The 24462-nt window shown below is 37.4% G+C and overlaps 2 protein-coding genes across 7 annotated transcripts in view; both read left to right on the top strand.

The window, feature by feature from the left end:
- Positions 1-24462, top strand: part of LOC134655883 (viral IAP-associated factor homolog) — a 219548-nt gene that overhangs the window by 27121 nt on the left and 167965 nt on the right. The window lies entirely within an intron of this gene.
- Positions 1-24462, top strand: part of LOC134655878 (RNA-binding protein Pasilla) — a 91530-nt gene that overhangs the window by 29182 nt on the left and 37886 nt on the right. For 4 of the 6 annotated variants that reach the window (XM_063511371.1, XM_063511369.1, XM_063511372.1 and 1 more), the window contains one exon: positions 3389-3535. In XM_063511371.1, the coding sequence (XP_063367441.1) occupies positions 3389-3535 (147 nt within the window). The remainder of the gene's footprint in view (positions 1-3388; positions 3536-24462) is intronic. The other 2 variants (XM_063511370.1, XM_063511373.1) reach the window with 1 other exon arrangement.

Below are 24462 nucleotides of genomic sequence, written 5' to 3'. Positions count from 1 at the left end.
AAACAGAAGTGTCCATCGCGCTGAGAGCGCAAATGTAAAGCGTAATTGTAGCGTTTGATGGATGTAGGCGGGGCCAGCTGTTATTTATGCTGTAATCTTTTACGTTCTTCGCAAGAACATACCGTTGTCAGGAATCTATTTGTTGGTGTCACAGCGATATATGTCATCATGTCATCAAGCTTTTAAGCTTATGCAAAAGTTTATCTAGCAATTTATTGTTTTCATCTAAGTATACTCCCCTCCCCTAACGGCACTCTGATGCTAAGGGGAACCAATTTAGATATTCAATCAACAAGGAAAATCGTTATTTTGGTTGCGTATTTACACACTCTTTCCTTATAGTTATCTCACTTGGGGTACGTTTCAGTTAGGCGTAAACATTCACAGTTTTTATCCCACATTCCGTCCAATCACTTCCGAGTTGTATCTTGTGTCAAATGCACTAGACTCATGCAGCTGGAGATCTCGAAGAGCGCAGTCCCAATTCCATTACCATTGTCAAAGCCGTGGCCGGGCCGCGGCCGACGCAGAAACGGGGTCAAACAGGGGACTCGTTGCGATCGCGGCCCGAGTGCTGGCGAATTCATCGCTCGGCTCTTCCAGTACAGGAGCGCTCTCCAACTACGTATAGTTGTTTTGGATCTCGAGATCACGCTACACTGGTTTCCTAGATGAATACACTCGTCTGTGCTCACGTTGTCGATGGGAATGCACATCCAGGGCGCTGCGGCGTCGCCTCTCGATTCACGCCGCGTGGGCGGTGCACTAGTTTCTTTGTATCCCTATGTCAGACATTATGCTACGATCTGCGATGCGCAGTCGGAGCAAGCAATTAAGTCAGGAAATATTGCTTCGTTGCATAAGCACAACTCACTTTAATACTGTGTTTTATTTTGTATATTTGTTTTTGTTTTAATGTTATCAAATAAATTATCTGTGTCACTAAAACTAGCTCACGTGTTATAGATCCAAATAGCGCCAATGTCACCTCGTGCCAGTGCCATTGAGCATGCAAATGTCGGGCCGTTGCGGCTGCGTTGCAACTATTTCTGGCACCAGCTTTCGACGTTTGAAGTATGCTCCACTGTCGATTTAGAGGAAATACGGTCGAAGTGGAGCGGTTGGTGACTTGCAACTTGCAAATATTCATATGCTGACTATAAGAATTTACTAGCATTTTATTCGCATCGACATCTTTCCGAACTTGCACGGTCATTCGAGCATCGATTTTTCAACATTGTAATTTTCTTCCTCGTCCAGTACCAACCTCTTTAATTTATTGATCAATTCATCATTATAGTTTCGGTGTTGCTTTCGAGTTCATTTCTTCGTTTGGTATTAATTAGTTCATTATCGTTTCACGTTGCAACTTGCAACTATGTGTATTGTGGACCAAGTCGCCACATATGATGCGTCGAGCGCGTTATCAATGTGCAGTTTATTTTTATTTAAATGCTGTTTCTATTTTGGGATAACTGCGCAAATCGACAGTTCCGTTTTTGAATGAGTGGCGTCATTACTGCTAAGAATTGAGATGAATACAAATACCTACCTTAGCATGTGGGCAACGCCTACCTTAGACAATCAGTTGGGTATGTAAACAAAACATGACACGGTTCTCGTATATTTAGTGTTGTGGAGCCTTAAATACACTCCTCCAAGGTTTTTATGTTGTATAAATAGTTTAAATTGTCTTGATGTTTGAAACCAAATTTTCATTACTTTTGTAAATGCGTTGTGCGTTCACAATGTTCAAGTCTGCTAATATCTGTATTATACATGTATCTCTCGCTAAACGCTCACATGTATCCGACTCATCGTGACGAGGAGTGGTAACCACAAATAGGCCAATTTGTATCGATTCAACTCACCTCCGAACTGACTCATTCGAGCTCGCAGTAACTCGCACCTCACTCTGTGGCTCTTTTGGTTCTTGACATCAGCCAACTGCTAGTACTATCGCTTTGAATCCTCGTCCGAATATCAGACCGATACCTGATTTAAAATCACCGATCCCAAACACCAAAGATCTCTGAAAATGGCTAGTAAATTTATATCAATCATATTGATGTTCCGACGGAAAGTTTTTATAATTGTAAAAAATTCGGAAAGTCCTTGCACTTGCACATATGAGGCCCTACCGCGAAAATCTCTCTATCGCTCGAATAATTATGCAATAACGTTATTTCAATATTCGTGTTTCGCGGTAGGCCCTCTGTAATCAATCACCGGTATTTAGAGTAGGCTGGTGTCGGACGGGAACGGAATTTTAAAAATGTGGTATCATAGACACGAGGCGAGGGGGGTGCTCAGACCATCACTGATCGAAACAAATGCACCATCATTCTTCCAAGCTTCGTCAACTCTTGTTATATTAATTAAAATCTGTATGCAATTAAAAATGTGCTGCGTTTTAACGTTCAGTCCCTTTCTTTCATGTTGTTTGAAGTACTAAAACACAGGGGTTTACGGGCTTCCTCTGTGTCTGTATAATTCAAGATAAAATACTGCCCCTTTGCTGCTTTTAATAACTTCCATCATTGCAGTACCGACTTTTCGTAAAGATTTGAATAACTTTTTCAACATTTTATTATTCGGGGAGCGTATTCCCAAACCCATCGATAACAATCTGTCATTAGATTATATGGAATCTCAGAGAATAGATTCGATGCCATTGAATATGAATATCATGGATTGGAAAAAAGTTTTTCGTGAATTGATTACTGTGCTTTCAGAGTTATTGGTTATTCAATAGACAGGCGTGTAAAAAGTTCATGGTAAAAAAGATAAATTTTAAAGTTGTTTTTTTTTATTAAAAGAATTTTTAAATCATATTTTAGAAGTAATTTGTTATGTTGCAATATTTACATTAAAAATATTAATGTTTCACATCTAAAATACAAGAAACATTCAAGGCAACTGGATGACCTTTTGTTATAAATGTTATCTATGTATAAAACATTAAAACTATGCACAAATTAATCACTTGGCAATTAATTATAGGTTCTTCAGAAACGGACAGCATTTGATACAATATTTATAGAAAATACAGACCAACTGCGATTTTTTATATTAATTGTTATTCAAATTAAGTCCAACTGTGTAGATTCAAAGCAATGATGGAAATAGACAAAAAATCGAAGTACTGTTATGGCCTATCAAAATTCATAATAATTAAAGTGCGGCTAGATCTGGCGAATTCACCGCTTACTCGCTCGCTGCACCCGCTCTGCACATACACTGCTACTATACGTCTTACGTTCAGAGCGAGCATATTCGTCGGATCTGCATGCACCAGCCAGAAATCTCATTACCAAGCTTGTTATGAAAGAAAAATCACAGTATCCCTCTCTCACATACCGTGTCTGACTTCGACTTATGTCCTCAGCAGTGGAGCCGACATACCACTTCAAGGTGCTGGTGCCGTCCATGGTGGCCGGCGCCATCATCGGCAAGGGTGGCGAGACCATCGCGCAGCTGCAGAAGGACACCGGCGCGAGGGTCAAGATGAGCAAGTCCCACGACTTCTATCCTGGTGAGTACAAGATTTTGTTACAGAGGGCCTACCGCGTACCGCGAACATCAATAATCGGAATTAAGTTTGCTGCCTCTCCTTGGCTTTGGGTCATTTTTGAGCGATAAAGGCAGATAACAAAAATATTTGTTGTTGTTGTGTTGTGTTGATGTTTAGGGATAGACCCTCGGATCGATTAGCAAAAGAAGTTGCTAAGCGAACAAAGTGTTGAATATAATCTACGTACGACTCTGAATTGAAAACCAATTAAAGAAAAAGACCAGGAACCTTTTTCTTTAAACACCGTTCGCTTAAAGCGAACTATAACCGGACTACGGATATTTTTGAATAGCACCTCTTCTCCTCCTTATTGGACGTATGTTAAAAATGTTGCCTATGTCATCCGAAATATAAACAAAAACCGAATGACACCTCATTAAATTGGCTCAGCAGATTGACTTTTTTATTCGTTCCGAGCAAACTTTTATTACGTGTGACTACTAATGTTGACAGTTGACAGACATGCTTGATGTAGCCTTATCAAGCATAATTATGCCTAATTGCGTGGGGTTGTAGACGTAGATACTGTATTAACATTATGCATACTAGCCTTTTAAATCACGGCCTGACCTACATTGTACATTCTCTTTTCACTCTAATTAAAACAGCATGATGTAGCTAAAATATCATACGCACGCCTAGTGATACCTATATGGTTAACCCTTTCAGTCCGAGGCCGCGATACGATTATACGCGATATGGATTGAGGGCCCGTATTGACCGCGACAGGGTACAGAAATATCTAGATTCTAGTCAATTTATGTATAACAGGGTCGAAGTACTAAATTCTCCTATCATTTTCCGGCACGCGACTTCCCGTAGTTAAAATAATGTCCCCATTCCGACAACAATACCTGTCCCTTCGCCACAATGCCGTAATAAGAATATTCAAACTAATCCCAGTCGGAGCTCCCTCAGGCGACATTGTGACTACTCTTTTATACTTTATCATTTCTATAGCGACCGTATTGAAATATTCATGGGCAAGTTTCCTTCAATTTATGTGGCTTTAAGTGAGTCAGTGTATTAGAAATCTCTTGGGAATTGGATTCGATTCTGAATACAAGAGCTCCTTTAAGAAAACTTTCTCGGTATATAACAGTTGGATACGTCTGAAAGAAATATCTGGTCATTCGTCAGGCTTCTAGTCACGTTAGGAACTAATCCACAGAACATATTGTGAACCAATCACACCGGATTTTGACGAAACGTATATGTAATGTCGTGTCATTTTCGTTGCGTTGTTTTTTTTTGTATATTTTGAACCACCGCATGCTATAAGAACTGCGACGCAGCACGGTAATCGGTCATTTTAAATCCTATTTACAGTATTGTCTTAAAACTGAGGTATTCCAATGTCATTTACAACAATTGTACCTAGTGAAGAATGAAACGAACTTGAGTGTTGATTTAGAGATTGTTTTCAATTTATGTATAAACGCTATGATATCATTAAGGGCCTACTGCAGCCGCGTCTGGCGCTTCGTAAACCACGCCCGCTAGTTCTTCCCTCCCCGCTAACACGCACACATGGAAACGCTTCGCGCCGCACGTGAAGTTTGTTTTACCTTTTAGCACCATCTAACGTTACAGAAGTTAACTACCATTATACGCGGTCGCTGCGGTCGGCCAGAAACTTAAATTCGGAAAAAATTGAAACAGATGGAGTTGTTACTTGTTCATAATAGCAAACAATAAAATAATTAATTCATAAACCTGCATATTTATTGTTGTTTTGGAAGATGTTAACAGCATAGAAGCAGCAGCGTAGATAGCATATAAGTTAAGAGTACCTATTGATAATAAGAAAATAGCACAAGAACAGAAAAGAGATTATTTTTCATAAAATATGATGAAAACTTGATTACGCTCACCTGACTTTTCGGTCACTAAATGCAAATTTCAACCTTATTGTTATGGGGTTACAATACCCCTGGGGTTGCAGGCGTCCATAGTCGTTATTATTATAAATGCTTTTGAACCCTCGAATTTTTCATAGGTACAGTCACCTGCAATAATATGTTACTCTTCGACGGCCGCAAAAATATGTGACACGCTCTTATGGCTCTACAAATAAGATCTAACACGATCTACCGCAAAACGGCCTTCGGTGTGTAACACATTATTGCAGCTGACTGTACTCGTATTCATTGTATAGGTAGGTATTAATATCTTTTATCCGATCGATTTGAATTTATTTGAAATAAATCACAGTGTTTAGTAATTATATGTTTTATTGAATAAGAGATTATTTAGGTATGTAAGGAATACAGGGTGCCTTTTTGAAACACTCATTTTTAGGGTTCCGTAGCCAAACGGCAAAAAACGGAACCCTTATAGATTCGTCATGTCTGTCTGTCTGTCTGTCCGTCTGTCCGTCCGTATGTCACAGCCACTTTTTTCCGAAACTATAAGAACTATACTGTTGAAACTTGGTAAGTAGATGTATTCTGTGAACCGCATTATATTTTCACACAAAAATAGAAAAAAAAAATTTTTTTTGGGGGTTCCCCATACTTAGAACAACTGAAACTCAAACATTTTTTTTTTCATCAAACCCATACGTGTGGGGTATCTATGGATAGGTCTTCAAAAATGATATTGAGGTTTCTAATATCATTTTTTTTCTAAACTGAATAGTTTGCGCGAGAGACACTTCCAAAGTGGTAAAATGGGTTCCCCCCCCCCCTGTAACTTCTAAAATAAGAGAATGATAAAACTAAAAAAAATATATGATGTACATTACCATGCAAACTTCCACCGAAAATTGGTTTGAACAAGATCTAGTAAGTAGTTTTTTTTAATACGTCATAAATCCCCTAAATACGGAACCCTTCATGGGCGAGTCCGACTCGCACTTGGCCGCTTTTTCTGGATAATTTTGAATTTCAATTGTCAGGGGTGCCTACATTATTTTTTAATACATTTTACAACGACAACAAACAAAAGTTCAAATTCGCCGTATTTTTATTACCCGGGTCGATCGCAACAAAATAGAAAATCATGTTTTTCAAATCATGTTTATCTCAAATAACCAAAAAGTCAATGTGACTAGAACTTAAAAACGAACTGAATTATTTTAATATGTCGATTTTTCTTGGTGACCCAGGAGAATTTTTTTTTATCCCATACAAAAAGAGCGTCTCCCAATCGCGTATCGGTTTTGGTTTTTACTTATAAGTGTGAAAAATATATTCTACCATATACGAAGGATGTGTGTTTTTTCATGTTTTATGTGTCTTTTTGTACAATAAAGTGTTTTACTGCTACTAATATATCATATTAACGATTAACTAAAAAGGTATTTACATCTAATTTAACTGGTAAATTATTAAAGTCCGCTAAAATTCATATATATTCAAAAAATATTTGTTAATATGTCCCAAAATCATGGGTCATTTTTTAAGTCTCCTGACTTACCAAACATATCGCAACGAAGGCAAGGGTACAACGCAGCATCATGAACCTAATAACGTAACGTTTCAGTTACTTTTTTAGTCGCCGACCATTTTATCCGAGGTACGAAAAGAGGTATTAGATCTATCCTGGGTCTAATATGTTATAAAAACATAGTTTTTTGAAAAATGTTCGTAGGTAGTACACAAATTTTACATTTTCTTTTAAATCTGATTTGGGTCATCGTTCTCCCTGGTGACTTTTCTGGTGACCCAAGAGACATCAATTTTATTATGACTCAGGAGACTTTTTTTCTATGCACTTTGATTTTTTTGATGCGCTAATTTTGTAATATAAAATAACTTTAAACTGCTGATATACTTATATCACTTTGCTGATGAGTGGAAGTGGAATTTAAACTTAATTTATTGTTCTCTCCCTTGACATTTTGGCATACATTTGACATGCTGCAGTGCACTCCTAACGTTAATAAAGACATAATTTTTAGAAAAAGCTTTAGGAAAACTCACTCTTGAGCTTAAAACGATTAAGTCCTTATCATATTATGTTAGATTTTTAGTACAGACCCCAAATCAGTGAAAATGTGTCTTAGCCAACTAAATTTGTCTCTGGGAAAAGTACGATATCCCTAAAAATTGTACGTACATTTCGCATTTTTCTGAAGGAACGGAATTCATAAATTGGGTTATTATTATTTTTTCAGATTATTTGATTGCATTGACATATCACCAAGATAGATAGAACATTTAAGTTACCAGAAGAAAAGCATTTGTGTTCTTTTATACAGTGTGGAAAAAGTAGGTTCGATTCCCGGGCGCGACTAAGCGAATTAAAAAAAAAACAACGTGTTGCATTCCGGGAGTGCCGACAGAAGTGAAAACTCAATGACTAGTCCAAAATGTCTGCAGTACTATGTATAATTGACCCATCCTCCTTTCTATTGAAAACTTTTGGTTCCGAAATTGCTGGTCAGTGAGCTTGTTTAAAATTCGAAATTCAAATTTATAGCGTTAATTGTTTAAAATTCGAATAGAAATTGTAAAGTTACCTTGCAGACCTCGCATCTAAATATATTTGGTCATGATATTTTGAGTTTTATTCACCAGTACTAGAGTTCACTTTTATTAGCGATTTCATCAAGATGTAGCTTTATTGAATTATATTTGAGTGATATAAAGTTATAATACTGTGAGATCCTCGTATTTCAGCCCGTACAAGATTATAACCTTTTTCATGTAATGTCATTGAGTTTTTCTTTATTGATTTAAATGCCATCTAAACCTTACGGTCACATGATCGCCTTACGCTGTCTCGAGTTTATCATTTTTTCCCCACTTCAAAAAGTGCCTAGCGCCGCTAAAGAAGTTTTCACTTCAAAAATCTTTGAATGCAGTTGTTTGTTTAAAAAACAATAATGTTTCATTTAAGTAAAATGAGCAAACTTAAGGTTTAAGGCACTTTCCCTCCAGGGCCCATAATTTTTTTCCACCCGGTAGTAGGCAACTATTTTTTTCGACTAAATGAAGTTTTATTAGATAAATCGTTGATCACATGGTTCGTTTCACACATCACATCAAATCGTTTGTCATCACAATCAAAATTTGTCAAAAGTAATGAAATTTATGCCAAAATAACATAAATAAAACATATAAATTCAACAATTTTTTTTAATAAAAATCTTTCTCGATGATATAAAAAAGAACATCGACAAATTATGTTCAAAGAATTAATATCAAAACAGATGTCATAATTAGGATTGGCTACTTTAAGAAAGGGACAGAGAGATTTAATCCTCTCGCTCTGCACGTTTTTCTCATTCCTCCTTGTCAAGCCAAAATAAACTATAAAATGATAGTAACACAGTACATTGTAATATTCACTTTTTCCACGGTATCATGTCATTGTAAATTACTTATGTGAAATTGTAGTGGCGTGCGACTTTCAAACCGGAGGTCACGGGTTCGAACCCCGGCCCGTGCAAGTGAGTTTTTGTAAGTAGGGACCTTTTTTAGTGGTACTTAAATATAATAACTTTTCGTATTATTGAAATAAAATATTTTATTCAAACTTAATAATATAATAATTAAAACGAATAATATCAATTAGTTTTTAATATTTATTCAATTATTTTAAATTATTTGAGCATGAAAAATACTAAATAATTTTTATCATTACAATAGAAAAAAGCAAAAAATATATTCTTATAGATATTTTATTTTCAAACAAAAATAAAGCAAAAAGTTACGGTTAGATTCTGATGGCTAAATACCAAACAGCTACCGATACATTTCCATATCTGTCGAAATTTCCTAACCCGTTGTAACTGACAAAGAGTATAGATTTCGACGTAGCATGACGTAGCTAAGCAAACACGCACACATGCGTAACGTATAGGCCTGTAAGAAGGCACCATCATAGGTTTACCTCCGATTCCGTTACTACTCAATGGAGTTACGACTCAACGTTTATTGGATATTAAAATTTTACGTAATTCGGAGCGCTGCGCGAAGTGACATAGGTCTTACCTCTTTGAGGCACGACGGCCATCTAACATTACTGGCATAAAGGATGCATTTATGACTTTGACGCATGACGGAAAGAGAAACCGAACTGCGTAAAATGGGCGTTTGCTGTTGAATTCATAAAATCAAAAATCGATAATAAATCCATCGGTAAAGGATAATAAGTTAATATTTAGTTCTTTGAAAGTTAAGACGAGATGAAAACCTTTGCTGTAAGGTGGATTGTGCTGGATATGGATGTGTTTTCTAGTTGCACGAAGCTAAAACCGAAAAATGAACACGTAAGTTTGGATTTATTTTCTATCGAGAAAATTTTAAGCATTCGTGTTTCGACTACTACGAAATCACTTATCATATAGTCAAGAAACATATATCCGAAAATCACTACTGTTTGTTTCCGGGGCTAGCCACTGCCACGTTTCTAAGATCCTGTTATTTTTCGATGCACGGCCTTAACTAGCGAGTCAATTATACAGCTCACGACGAACCTTGAGGAACTCGACGCAACTGGGCATTACATCGTCACATTTACTATAAAGTACTAAATCGTATATGACGTTTGGCTTCCGAGATGACAACCATCATTAAGACCCGTTACACAAAACACTTTGTAAAAAAAAAATCCAATTAAATACAACTTCATATTGGTTTTGTGACATCTCTGTAACAATTTAAAACTTATCACTTAACAAAATGAATGTCTTTGTCGGCGAAATAATTTTAACGCCTTTAATTGACATATGAATTTGTTACGGTGGTTCCACTTGTCTTGGTTGAAATATGATGTGTTCCTGCTCTGGCTGTCGATTCCTGTGTTTGATTATGACAGCGAAATGACTCTGGCAGTCGCAAATCGTGAAAAACATGATGATTGTGCAGAGAGGGAAATTCAGCGCACTGTTGCTTTGTAGTTTTGCATAGCAATTTAGCAGCGACGTTGACTAGCGCTTTGCCGAATGCAACGATATTGCAATGCATAGTGGAGGCTGTATTAGGTACATATATATATGCCAAACCAAATACAAAGACTGCAGAGTGCAGTCGTGTGGAAGAATAAATGAATGTGCTCTTCCGATATGCCAGTTTGCTCGGGTACACTATAATTTTGAATTGAAGAAAATTATGGTCTTTATTATATTTGTGCAAGCTAAGACGTAAGTCTACTATCGAGCCATTATATTTTGCGAAAACCATATCATTTTCATTATCGTCTACGTACTTCATGTATGGCAATGGAGATTACCAAATTGCAGAACATACATATATTTGGTCTTTCCCAGTTCGATCGTGTCTCTGAAAGTTATATTGCCCGTGTCCCTATCATAACAACTATCGACTCTATTCGGTTCGCTAAAGCTAATTTATGGAGGGTCCCGGAAAACTGAGTGGCCACGTTGCCCACGCTCCTTCAACTCAATAGGACACTCGAAAGGGTCGCAATTGTAGCGTTGTTGCTCCTTTTGTGAGGGACACATGGAGTTGATTAATAATACAGTAAATTTATACATTTAGCGTTTGCGTCAAATCCGTTAGTTCTGATTTTTTGCAGACTTATTTATGATGTTGGCCCAATGAATAATCCAAGTTTGTGACCTCGAGCGCCGAACGCAACTTTGTCAAAAATCGAAAAAACCGCGAATCCGACCTTTCCCTTCCCTTTTTGGGGGGTAGGCACGGTACGATCTCGTGGCTACTGGTCCAAATCAGCTTTGTTTGACCTTAGGAACAATCGTGCCAAGCGGCATCGCCTGAGTCAAAAGTATATTCACTGCACCATAGAGAAAAAAATACATAGAGTGCTCACTCCATACATCAGTTTTAGTACCAAAAAGACTATTAGCATCTAGCATCGAGTAGCGGAACTATCAGTACTGCTAATTAACAATAGATGTAGCCACCGATCGGAAAGTCTTATGCTGTTGAGATAAGACTTTCCGGTCGGTGCTACATCTATTGTCAAGTAGCAGTACTGATAGTTCCGCTACTCGATGCTAGATGTAGACACTGAAATGAATAGTCTGAACTGATGTATGGAGTGAGCACTCTATGTATTTTTTTCTCTATGACTGCACTCACTTAGCATACGAAATCAATTTCAAAAAATCTAAATTTTGAAAGCCTTTATCCCGGAAACTATTCAATCTACAGAGACAGTTGTAATCTCGTATTGTATGTAGCAAATTTAGTCTTCTGTAACAACGTCTAAGGAAGGTGCTATCAAAAACTAGTCCTTTAGGGTTAAAATCTTAAAATCATCCAAAACTAAAAAAAATGAAATTTTCGATTTTTGACAAAGTTGCGTTCGGCGCTCGAGATCACAAGTTGGATTATTCATTGGGCCAACATCATAAATACCTAAGTCTGCAAAAAATCAGAACTAACGGATTTGGCGCAAAAGAGCCCCGTTACAAAATTCGACAATTTTACTGGATTATAAATGCTATTCGAGCAAATGTTCGATTGCCCGGTCTATCATCTATCCCCTAGTCTAGTCGATGAGGTCCGCCTATTCCGCTACAGTCGCAGGATTATTTAAATAGGTCCTTAACTAGTTTTTACGTGATATGCTAAAATGGCTCATTGTGCCGTATACAATATACATGTTACTGGGTATTACATAACATTATGTAGATATTATTGATAGAAAGCGACTGCTTCTAGCGTGCAAATACATTCTTCGAAAATCTAAATGTTAGAATTTCGGATCTGCATAAGGTGAATTCTGCTGTTGCAATATTTAGATGATGATATAGATATGTAAATTTATTATATCATGCATGCATTCATTCTTTATTCTTTATTAATGTATGTATGTCTATTTATTATAATTAAACTATCGTTTTTTTTTCTGAACTGTATATCATTAATTTTCATCGTTAGTCACTCTGTGGTCAGTGGTCCTCGCTGATTCGATTATCCCACAGAATAATTATCTTATACAGTCGCTATCAGATTTATCAGAGCGGCCAAGGTGTTCTCAATATCTAAACACGCACTCTGACGCCCTGACAATAGAGGCGTGCTCAGATATTTGTGAGCATCTTAGCCGCTCCGATATTTCTGATGGCGACTGTACGAGCAGAGTTTTAGGGACGAGCTCTGAATAGAAGCTGCTAGATTCATGGGGCTCAGATTGGATAGCAATATCGGTAATCTAATCACGCTGCAGGGCACTCGCCACACGGATCGCAAACACTCCTAACGAACTCTTTGCTTGCGACATGTCAAATGGAAAACGGACAACCAACTTGAGTTTGTTAACAAGCCTTCAAGTGGAAGGCCTTTTGTAAGAACAGACTTCTAAGTGTACTCTGTTTAGTTAGCGACATTTCTTTTTTTTTTCGCTTTCTGTAATGTAAATGGTTGTCTTGTCCTTATATTTACTTATAATGGTCTTCCTTTACACGTTTAATGTACATAATACATAATGTATGTTTAATTCGCGAAAGTTATGCAACAGATACGTACACGCGTTAAAAATGTTTTAAACAATGTAATTTTTTTTCTCGCGGTATAGAAGAACCTAATTGTTCTCTTAATTTTTGATGTAGCTAACATTCTTAGCATGAGTTTGACTTGACGGGCTACGTTAAAATACGTTAAAGGAGTGTAAAATTTGTAAGGCTTTACCGTAACGCGAGAGCGATCAAATCAGGGGCCAATCGTTCTACCGCAAGCGCCCGAGGGATTTGTTTACGCGTTAGATTGATGGCCCCGGCTCTCCGCATTACCCTTTCACTTTAAAAAGCCCTATCTCCATACCAAATATAAAGACTCGAAGGTTTTTTCAGGATGTAAGTGTAGCCCGATCCTTTAAAACGACACGCTCACGTTTAAACCCTTTGAGTAGACAAATAGTATTACTTTTTGTCTCGTGCCAATAAATTATGGTAAGAATTTTAATATTTGATACGAGCTTTTTCGCTGATGCTATTTTTCTTTAAAATATTTGTAAAACGAATTTGCGCATCCCTCGTGATCCCAACTTTTGACCTTTTATGCAAAAAGTCACGTCGCGATGATATGTTTCCAAGCCGGGAAAGGACAAAACCAGCAAAAACACTTTCCCATTTGTGTTATTGAAAGGGGAGTTTAATGTTATCATCAGATGCCTACATGCCCTATACATTCAAAGTAAGTGGCCGAGATAACCATTATAAATAAATAACAAAACTTTTCTAGTCCGGTCCATGACTTCAAAAATAGGATTTTTAATTATCTGATGATTGTAAATTATTTATTACTAAAAGATTTTTATACACGTGTCTTCTATTTCGTACAAATGTACTACAAGAGCACCTCTCTGAAGCTCTGTAGGAAATTGAAACGATGTTTATCTTTTCGGTGAAGGGAAAACGAGTTCTTCCTCCTCAATATGCTCTGAAAGCCTTTAGCAACGCGTAAGTAAAATTAACTCCATATTTTAGGAACCATTAGTGCGAAAAACTTTCCTGAACCAGTATACTGAAGAGATGAAGGGTCCGCCAGCTAGCGGATACCTTTATTGGCGCTATAAAAGATGTAATCTACGCCTATCAATATAATGTAGACGAACTGCTTACTTTTACCACAAACCGAATGTAGCATTCACTCACGAGGCAGATAATCCAACTTCCTGGGCACAATTTACGTCCTGTCCTCGCCAAAGGTTAAGATCGCGTGTTCACAACAAATGCCTGCTATTTGAGACACTTTTTAAAGCCCTAGATGTCTAATGTGCTATTAAAACTTGTGTTGGCAAGGACAAATGGGACCTGCTGTCTCGGCGTAGATCTCGTTTGTCTGCTGCCAAAATGTTCACCTTTGCTAAAGGGAATATTCTAGCACCTCGGGGACATAGTACCCACTTTAGGACACGTCTGCCATGTACACTGTGACAGTCGGCATGTGTTATGTTGTTTAACATTATTTAGTGTGTGCTCAAAGGATCTTTGTGTATTTGGAATACGTTGAAGAATAAACTACATACATATGTATTCTGAAGTTGTCGAGAGATTTGGGCTTTCGTTGCGATGTCGAGTCGTTGACGTAATGTTTTTTAATACAGTTAACAGAAGTTACCATAAAACTACAAAATCATCTGTGCGCGTCCCTTATTCTAGTTATTCTCTTGAGAGTACAGTCGAGTTCAGATCATGTAAGTAGATGTCTTCGGTTGCAAACTTATTTTGCTACTGGAAATACGAGGAAGGAAGAAATTTTCTTATTCGGAAAAACTGTCTTATTGTTTGTTTGAAAGAAAACAAGATCAAAAGTCTAGATGATGTATCTCAGCACAAACAAGTGTCAGCATTATTCATCGTCGACTGTTAACTCTAAACCTTATTCCTTGGAGATAAGATCTGCCGATGGTCAGTCAGGCTAGTACATACATAAGAGCCAAACGAGCTTGTCAGAGATATATAATAGTAACAGTGGACAGCTCATCGCGCGATATTAATTACAATGTCCGGTGTGGCTTCCCTTGCCAAAATGAGGATGCGCCATTTTGCCGCCCGCTGGCGTTGTCGCATTTAGAACAATAACATTGACCACTTGGTCCACTTGTAATCTGTTGACTAGGTCACACTGCCAAACGGGTAAACGTGTACCATGGTCAACACTGTTAGTCTGCCGTTCCACAGAGGCAGAGATAAGAGGAGACGTATGATAATTAACCAATAGCATTGGTTGTAATCCAGCGGAGCGGAAAAGAGAGAGCACCTCTCTTTTCACTCTTTTCATCTCCGCCTTAGGGGAAAGGCAGTCTTAACTAACAACATTATATTGCATAGATATGGCCCCTCTTAGTCAGTTAATGTGTTATTTTAAAAATCTCGAGTGGTTATGCCCGGTTCACATTATTCCAGTAGCATTCCAGTCCAGCAATGCAATCCAGTGCTGGAATGCTACTGGAATAATGTGAACTGACACTGGAATGCACTGGAATGTACCCATTCCAGTGAGCATTCCAGTCCAGTGACTGGAGAGACCGTCTACTTCTTCATTCCAGCTCACCCAATCCAGCACCACTGGAATAGTGTAGACAGCCATTCCAGTTGCAATCCAGTGCTGGATGGAACGTTGAACACTGAAAAGACTGGAATATGCCCGGTTCACATTACTCCAGTCCAGTAATCCAGCGGGCTAATCCAGCCCAGTGCTGGAATAATGTAAACGATATGATCCAGTCCAGCACTGGACTGGATTAGCCTGCTGAATAACTGGACTGGAGTAATGTGAATCGGGCATTACATAAATATTACAGCACTAATTATACTGTCTTTATTAACTAAGACATACATAAGGAACGACGCCTTACGCGTCAAACTCCTTCAAGGCGTATTCAGTTTAAGTAGATTTCATGGTCTGTCGTTGGTTACTGATAAACAAATTGTAAGGCAACACAGAAACTACTACTTTGTTACGAGATACAATGGAATAAATTTCAGAGATGTAATATACCTTTGACGTCGACACATTGAATTGAGCCTACATCGCTTCTATTCGTATTGTAGTCAACATAGGTTATTTGATATTTCCCTTAGGAACACCTATTTTGTCAAGTCTATATAGTGTATATCCCACGCGCCCTGGCGACCTAATATATTGTTAATAAGGCGTATCTTCTCTTTATCCCCAATTCCAGTTAAAAAAAATACATTAGTCGGGAAAGTAACAACATTAAATTACATTAAAAGCGCCGCTGAAACCCGATTTATCCTGTTACAGCAAAAAGTTGCTCTTTATACCGCTCGTTATCCGAGCCCGAGCTTGTTGTGGCTTACAGAACGGTAAAAGGACCAGTAGAGACCTCTGGATTAGTATAGTTGGTACTGATCTTTGGGTTACACTTATATTGGTCCTGTTCAGGCGAACACTCGGGGACTAATGGAAATCGTTGGGATGTTTGTGCGGGACTTACGGAAAAGTTCACGAAAACCCTGCAAGAGCTCTGCCATGGGTTAAAATCTCACTGACGCTTAAATAGCTGATATTAATCTAATTATACCAGAAAGTAGCTCGTAGACGAATACAAAACGTGTTATGAATAGATAAGGGGAGCTGCGATTGTATAAAATAATAGCGAAACGTCTAGCGTAGCGAATAGTACGTATCGTATATATAATAGATACATGTTTGCGTAAATATGCTCAGGTGCACTCTGTTGGCTATTCAAATAGCCTCAAAACATGTCACATTGTGTTATTTATACAATACTCCTCGGTTTCATGTTCGTTTTCTACGAAACGGCGGTAAATTACATCATGCTTATACCTAAAGTTTTTGTTTACTTTAACTCGGTCGAATCCTGATTGTGACTCACATGACACACTACTCGTATACTTAATTCGGCTTTTCGTAGGACACGGATGTTGATTATTGTTTATAAGTAAGTAAACAGACAGAATATAGAATAGAGCCTGAAGATCCTAGACTCTGCTAGCAATAGCGGAAAGTAGAAGAAATGAGAAAGAAGTAAAACAGAGATAAGAAGACATCAGGGTGTAAGAAGGATAGGCTTGACATACACAATACAATTTAATATTCTTTATTGTTTACCAATAATACAAAGACGCATATATTACAACTATATTAGTAGAGAATTTCCTGCAGGATTCAGTCCGCCTTACGATAATGAGCTTTTTTTCTGATAGGTAGATAAGTTAATAACCGATTCCAGAAAAATAACAAGGAAAATGACAACAAACAGTCTTTCCCGCGTTATACTCGTTTTCATGCGATCTATGTAGCAAGTAACTCACAGACGAGCCATACCTACGTGTAATGTGAGGTATGAGACATTTCACTTTATGAGCTTTTAATTTAAAAACAAAACACTTATAGAACGTATGTACTTACTGCCTACGTTAATCGTATCGAGAGAAAGCCATCATCTAGGACCCTATAATTATGGATGATGTTTCTAAACTATACAAGGCGGTGATAATCTATGATTTTCGACTGATAACAAGAAAAGCGATTAGGCATAACTTTCCTGGGTTACATTCATGTGAGAGATTGTTGCGAAGCAAAGTACTTTGCAAATTCCGCACGTGTTGAGTGTGAAGCCATTTAACTTTATGGACTCTTAATAAAACAACAGCTTGTTTAGAAAAGTGCAGCTTACACTTTATGTTAGTCGTTTAAGTGGAACGTTCATTTATGGATCTAGGTATATCTACAGAGTAAACAGGAAGGATGATATCTCAATGGCATCTGGGCGTTTTTTTTGTTGTCCCCTACACTTTTTTTTCAAATTTGGGATTTTTTATGTTATTTCTACTCAGAATCACGAGCTCTTTCTATCCTAATAGGAGAAAAAAAGTGTTCCAAAATTTCCATACATTTTTCGATCTTTCCATTCCGCGACCGCCATACAAAGTCTATGAAAAATGGTGACGTAATAGAAATAAAAACCTTAGGACACTTTTTTTCTCCTATTAGGATAGAAAGAGCTCGTGATTCTGAGTAGAAATAACATAAAAAATCCCAAATTTGAAAAAAAAGTGTAGGGGACAACAAAAAAAACGCCCATCTACGTTTTGTGTCAGTTTTAAGGCTTGGCCAGACACAGAGCGCGACGCAGCGCCGCGTCCGCGCCGCGTGATGCCGACGCGATGACTGTTCAAACAGGGCGCGCGCGGACCGCGCTCTCAACACGCCCTCATCGCGCGCGCCACCGCTCGCTGCCTAACGTCCGATCCGACTGATGTGACCCAGCGCGACGCGGCGGCCCGCCGCATCCCGCCGCGTCCGCGCGGCGCAGCGCTGCGCGGACGCAAGGGGCCGCGCGGCGCGGGGCGCGACAGAAGCGGGGCGTGATACCGGCGGGACGCAGTCTGTCTGACGTCGGTAAAGCATGTGCCGCGGTCGCGCGGCGCGGACGCGGCGCTGCGTCGCGCTCTGTGTCTGGCCAAGCCTTTAGTAAAGGTTAATAATGTAATTATGTGATTATGTCACAGACATAATGGCAAAGAAAATGTGTTTTTGAATTTAATGGATGCCGCAACCGGGATAGTGATGTATGCATACGAGTATGGCTCTGCACCTAATGTTTATTTTATACACCTGCTGAATTAGCCGGCTTAAGGCCGTGCATCGAAAAATAACAGGATCTTAGAAAGGTGGCAGTGGCTAGCCCCGGAAACAAACAGTAGTGATTTTCGAATATATGTTTCTTGACTATATGATAAGAGATTTCGTAGTAGTCGAAACACGAATGCTTAAAATTTTCTCGATAGAAAATAAATCCAAACTTACGTGTTCATTTTTCGGTTTTAGCTTCGTGCAACTAGAAAACACATCCATATCCAGCACAACCTACCTTACAGCAAAGGTTTTCATCTCGTCTTAACTTTCAAAGAACTAAATATTAACTTATTATCCTTTACCGATGGATTTATTATCGATTTTTGATTTTATGAATTCAACAGCAAACGCCCATTTTACGCAGTTCGGTTTCTCTTTCTGTCATGCGTCAAAGTCATAAATGCATCCTATATGCCAGTAATGTTAGATGGCCGTCGTGCCTCAAAGAGGTAAGACCTATGTCACTTCGCGCAGCGCTCCGAATTACGTAAAATTTTAATATCCAATAAACGTTGAGTCGTAACTCCATTGAGTAGTAACGGAATCGGAGGTAAACCTATGATGGTGCCTTCTTACAGGCCTATACGTTACGCATGTGTGCGTGTTTGCTTAGCTACGTCATGCTACGTCGAAATCTATACTCTTTGTCAGTTACAACGGGTTAGGAAATTTCGACAGATATTGAAATGTATCGGTAGCTGTTTGGTATTTAGCCATCAGAATCTAACCGTAACTTTTTGCTTTATTTTTGTTTGAAAATAAAATATCTATAAGAATATATTTTTTGCTTTTTTTCTATTGTAATGATAAAAATAAATCTAGTATGTTTCATGCTCAAATAATTTAAAATAATCGAATAAATATTAAAAACTAATTGATATTATTCGTTTTAATTATTATATTATTAAGTTTGTTTGAATAAAATATTTTATTTCAATAATACGAAAAGTTATTATATTTAAGTACCACTAAAAAAAGGTCCCTACTTACAAAAACTCACTTGCACGGGCCGGGGTTCGAACCCGTGACCTCCGGTTTGAAAGTCGCACGCCACTACAATTTCACATAAGTAATTTACAATGACATGATACCGTGGAAAAAGTGAATATTACAATGTACTGTGTTACTATCATTTTATAGTTTATTTTGGCTTGACAAGGAGGAATGAGAAAAACGTGCAGAGCGAGAGGATTAAATCTCTCTGTCCCTTTCTTAAAGTAGCCATCCTTATTATGACATCTGTTTTGATATTAATTCTTTGAACATAATTTGTCGATGTTCTTTTTTATATCATCGAGAAAGATTTTTATTAAAAAAATGTGTTGAATTTATATGTTTTATTTATGTTTTTTTGGCATAAATTTCATTACTTTTGACAAATTTTGATTGTGATGACAAACGATTTGATGTGATGTGTGAAACGAACCATGTGATCAACGATTTATCTAATAAAACTTCATTTAGTCGAAAAAAATAGTTGTCTACTACCGGGTGGAAAAAAATTATGGGCCCTGGAGGGAAAGTGCCTTAAAACCTTAAGTTTGCTCATTTTACTTAAATGAAACATTACACTTTTTGAGGTGGGGAAAAAATGATAAACTCGAGACACCGTAAGGCGATCATGTGACCGTAAGGTTTAGATGGCATTTAAATCAATAAAGAAAAACTCAATGACATTACATGAAAAAGGTTATAATCTTGTACGGGCTGAAATACGAGGATCTCACAGTATTATAACTTTATATCACTCAAATATAATTCAATAAAGCTACATCTTGATGAAATCGCTAATAAAAGTGAACTCTAGTACTGGTGAATAAAACTCAAAATATCATGACCAAATATATTTAGATGCGAGGTCTGCAAGGTAACTTTACAATTTCTATTCGAATTTTAAACAATTAACGCTATAAATTTGAATTTCGAATTTTAAACAAGCTCACTGACCAGCAATTTCGGAACCAAAAGTTTTCAATAGAAAGGAGGATGGGTCAATTATACATAGTGCTGCAGACATTTTGGACTAGTCATTGAGTTTTCACTTCTGTCGGCACTCCCGGAATGCAACACGTTGTTTTTTTTTTAAATTCGCTTAGTCGCGCCCGGGAATCGAACCTACTTTTTCCACACTGTATAAAAGAACACAAATGCTTTTCTTCTGGTAACTTAAATGTTCTATCTATCTTGGTGATATGTCAATGCAATCAAATAATCTGAAAAAATAATAATAACCCAATTTATGAATTCCGTTCCTTCAGAAAAATGCGAAATGTACGTACAATTTTTAGGGATATCGTACTTTTCCCAGAGACAAATTTAGTTGGCTAAGAGACATTTTCACTGATTTGGGGTCTGTACTAAAAATCTAACATAATATGATAAGGACTTAATCGTTTTAAGCTCAAGAGTGAGTTTTCCTAAAGCTTTTTCTAAAAATTATGTCTTTATTAACGTTAGGAGTGCACTGCAGCATGTCAAATGTATGCCAAAATGTCAAGGGAGAGAACAATAAATTTAAGTTTCAATTCCACTTCCACTCATCAGCAAAGTGATATAAGTATATCAGCAGTTTAAAGTTATTTTAGATTACAAAATTAGCGCATCAAAAAAATCAAAGTGCATAGAAAAAAAGTCTCCTGAGTCATAATAAAATTGATGTCTCTTGGGTCACCAGAAAAGTCACCGGGGAGAACGATGACCCAAATCACATTTAAAAGAAAATGTAAATTTTGTGTACTACCTACGAACATTTTTCAAAAAACTATGTTTTTATAACATATTAGACCCAGGATAGATCTAATACCTCTTTTCGTACCCCGGATAAAATGGTCGGCGACTAAAAAAGTAACTGAAACCTTACGTTATTAGGTTCACGATGCCGCGTTGTACCCTTGCCTTCGTTTGGATATGTTTGGTAAGTCAGGAGACTTAAAAAATGAGCCATGATTTTGGGACATATTAACAAATATTTTTTTGAATAGGTATATATTAATTTTAGCGGACTTTAATAATTTACTAGTTAAATTAGATGTAAATACCTTTTTAGTTAATCGTTAATATGATATATTAGTAGCAGTAAAACACTTTATTGTACAAAAAGACACATAAAACATGAAAAAACACACATCCTTCGTATATGGTAGAATATATTTTTCACACTTATAAGTAAAAACCAAAACCGATACGCGATTGGGATACGCTCTTTTTGTATGGGATACAAAAAAAAATTCTCCTGGGTCACCAAGAAAAATCGACATATTAAAATAATTCAGTTCGTTTTTAAGTTCTAGTCAGATTGACTTTTTGGTTATTTGAGATAAATTACAATAACGCTTAGATTTGAAAAACATGATTTTCTATTTTGTTGCGATCGACCCGGGTAATAAAAATACGGCGAATTTGAACTTTTTTTTGTTGTCGTTGTAAAATGTATTAAAAAATAATGTAGGCACCCCTGACAATTGAAATTCAAAATTATCCAGAAAAAGCGGCCAAGTGCGAGTCGGACTCGCCCATGAAGGGTTCCGTATTTAGGGGATTTATGACGTATTAAAAAAAAACTACTTACTAGATCTTGTTCAAACCAATTTTCGGTGGAAGTTTGCATGGTAATGTACATCATATATTTTTTTTTAGTTTTATCATTCTCTTATTTTAGAAGTTACAGGGGGGGGGACACACACATTTTACCACTTTGGAAGTGTCTCTCGCGCAAACTATTCAGTTTAGAAAAAAATGATGTTAGAAACCTCAATATCATTTTTGAAGACCTATCCATAGATACCCCACACGTATGGGTTTGATGAAAAAAATGAGTTTCAGTTCTAAGTATGGGGAACCCCCAAAAAATTCTTTTTTTTCTATTTTTGTGTGAAAATCTTAATGCGGTTCACAGAATACATCTACTTACCAAGTTTCAACAGTATAGTTCTTATAGTTTCGGAAAAAAGTGGCTGTGACATACGGACGGACAGACGGACAGACAGACAGACAGACATGACGAATCTATAAAAACGGAACCCCGTTTTTTGCCATTTGGCTACGGAACCCTAAAAATGAGTGTTTCAAAAAGGCACACTGTATTCATTACATACCTAAATAATCTCTTATTCAATAAAACATATAATTACTAAACACTGTGATTTATTTCAAATAAATGCAAATCGATCGGATAAAAGATATTAATACCTACCTATACAACAATGAATACGAGTACAGTCAGCTGCAATAATATGTTACACACCGAAGGCCGTTTTGCGGTAGATCATGTTAGATCTTATTTGTAGAGCCATAAGAGCGTGTCACATATATTTGCGGCCGCCGAACAGTAACATATTATTGCAGGTGACTGTACCTAGGAAAAATTCGAAGGTTAAAAAGCATTTCAACCAAAGCATTTATAATAATAACGACTATGGACGCCTGCAACCCCAGGGGTATTGTAACCCCATAACAATAAGGTTGAAATTTGCATTTAGTGACCGCAAAGTCAGGTGAGCGTAATCAAGTAAATCTGTTTTCATCATATTTTATCAAAAATAATCTCTTTTCTGTTCTTGTGCTATTTTCTTATTATCAATACTCTTAACTTATATGCTATATACGCTGCTGCTTCTATGCTGTTAACATCTTCCAAAACAACAATAAATATTCAGGTTTATTAATTAATTATTTTATTGTTTGTTATTATGAACAAGTAACAACGCCATCTGTTTCAATTTTTTCCGAATTTAAGTTTCTGGCCGACCGCAGCGACCGCGTATAATGGTAGTTAACTTCTGTAACGTTAGATGGTGCTAAAAGGTCACACTAACTTCACGTGCGGCGCGAAGCGTTTCCATGTGTGCGTGTTAGCGGGGAGGGAAGAACTAGCGGGCGTGGTTTACGAAGCGCCAGACGCGGCTGCAGTAGGCCCTTAACTAAAACTCTTTAAAATTCTTTTTACGAAGCCGGGACGATATAAAGGTTACTTTGGAGAATAATCTGGGTAAAACCAAATCGGTAATGCGTTTAAATAACAATAAAGTAGTATTAGTGAACACTACGAGTATGCAGCTAATAGTCAGTCTTCAAAATTAACAGGAAAACTGTAAATTCCGCGCGACCGCGAATCAAATGTCAGATATGAAAACTTGTTCGAACCTTCGAACGACAAGTAGAAGTAGGCAAATGACGCTTACATCAGCACCGGTGGGCCTTGAGCAGCGACCATCGTTATTGTTATTCTATTTGTACAAATGTCTCCTATCGACAATTGCCTATGTCCACTCAGCGGGAGTAAAACTATCTACTAGATTGTTTTCATCCGCTGCTTCTATTTTGTCTATTTGGGAGCCTTTTGTACTTGTAACGAAACGAACAATGCCTGGAAAAGCGAAGCTGTATTTTTGGAAATACGTAGTTTCAAATAAAAGCGAGGGCAGAATGGTACTTTGTTTTACAATGGATAGATAGCTCTGACATCGTAAATATTATCGTGTAATAGTTTATAACTGCAGCTTCATTAAAACAAGTTGGAATACACTCGAATTGACGCTTGTTTTACGCGTTGAATAACCAAACGACATCGGACCTTGTGAAATGTGTTTGAAGCGAAGAGTCCAATGATATGTAATAAACTTGTCTGAAAAGCAATAATCGCCTTGCTCGAGTTTTCACGGGCCTATATATTTGGCAGCGGTATTCCACCAACTTACAATGTCTTACGTTTATACAAACTAGTTTACATGCTCTATCCAAGGTATAGTTACTACTTTACTACTAGGCGTGAGAGTTGGACTCGCCTTCGCCCAGTGAGCAATTCGAATAACATTCTAGATATTGGTCGCCCGGACCGCACATAAACTAAATCATACATCATTCGAATTTTGCGGGAAC

Source organism: Cydia amplana, chromosome 17 (genome assembly GCF_948474715.1).
Source record: "Cydia amplana chromosome 17, ilCydAmpl1.1, whole genome shotgun sequence".
Classification (NCBI taxonomy): Eukaryota; Metazoa; Arthropoda; class Insecta; order Lepidoptera; family Tortricidae; genus Cydia; species Cydia amplana.
Note: the sequence above shows the minus strand (reverse complement) of the source record. Positions and strands in the feature narration are given on the sequence as shown.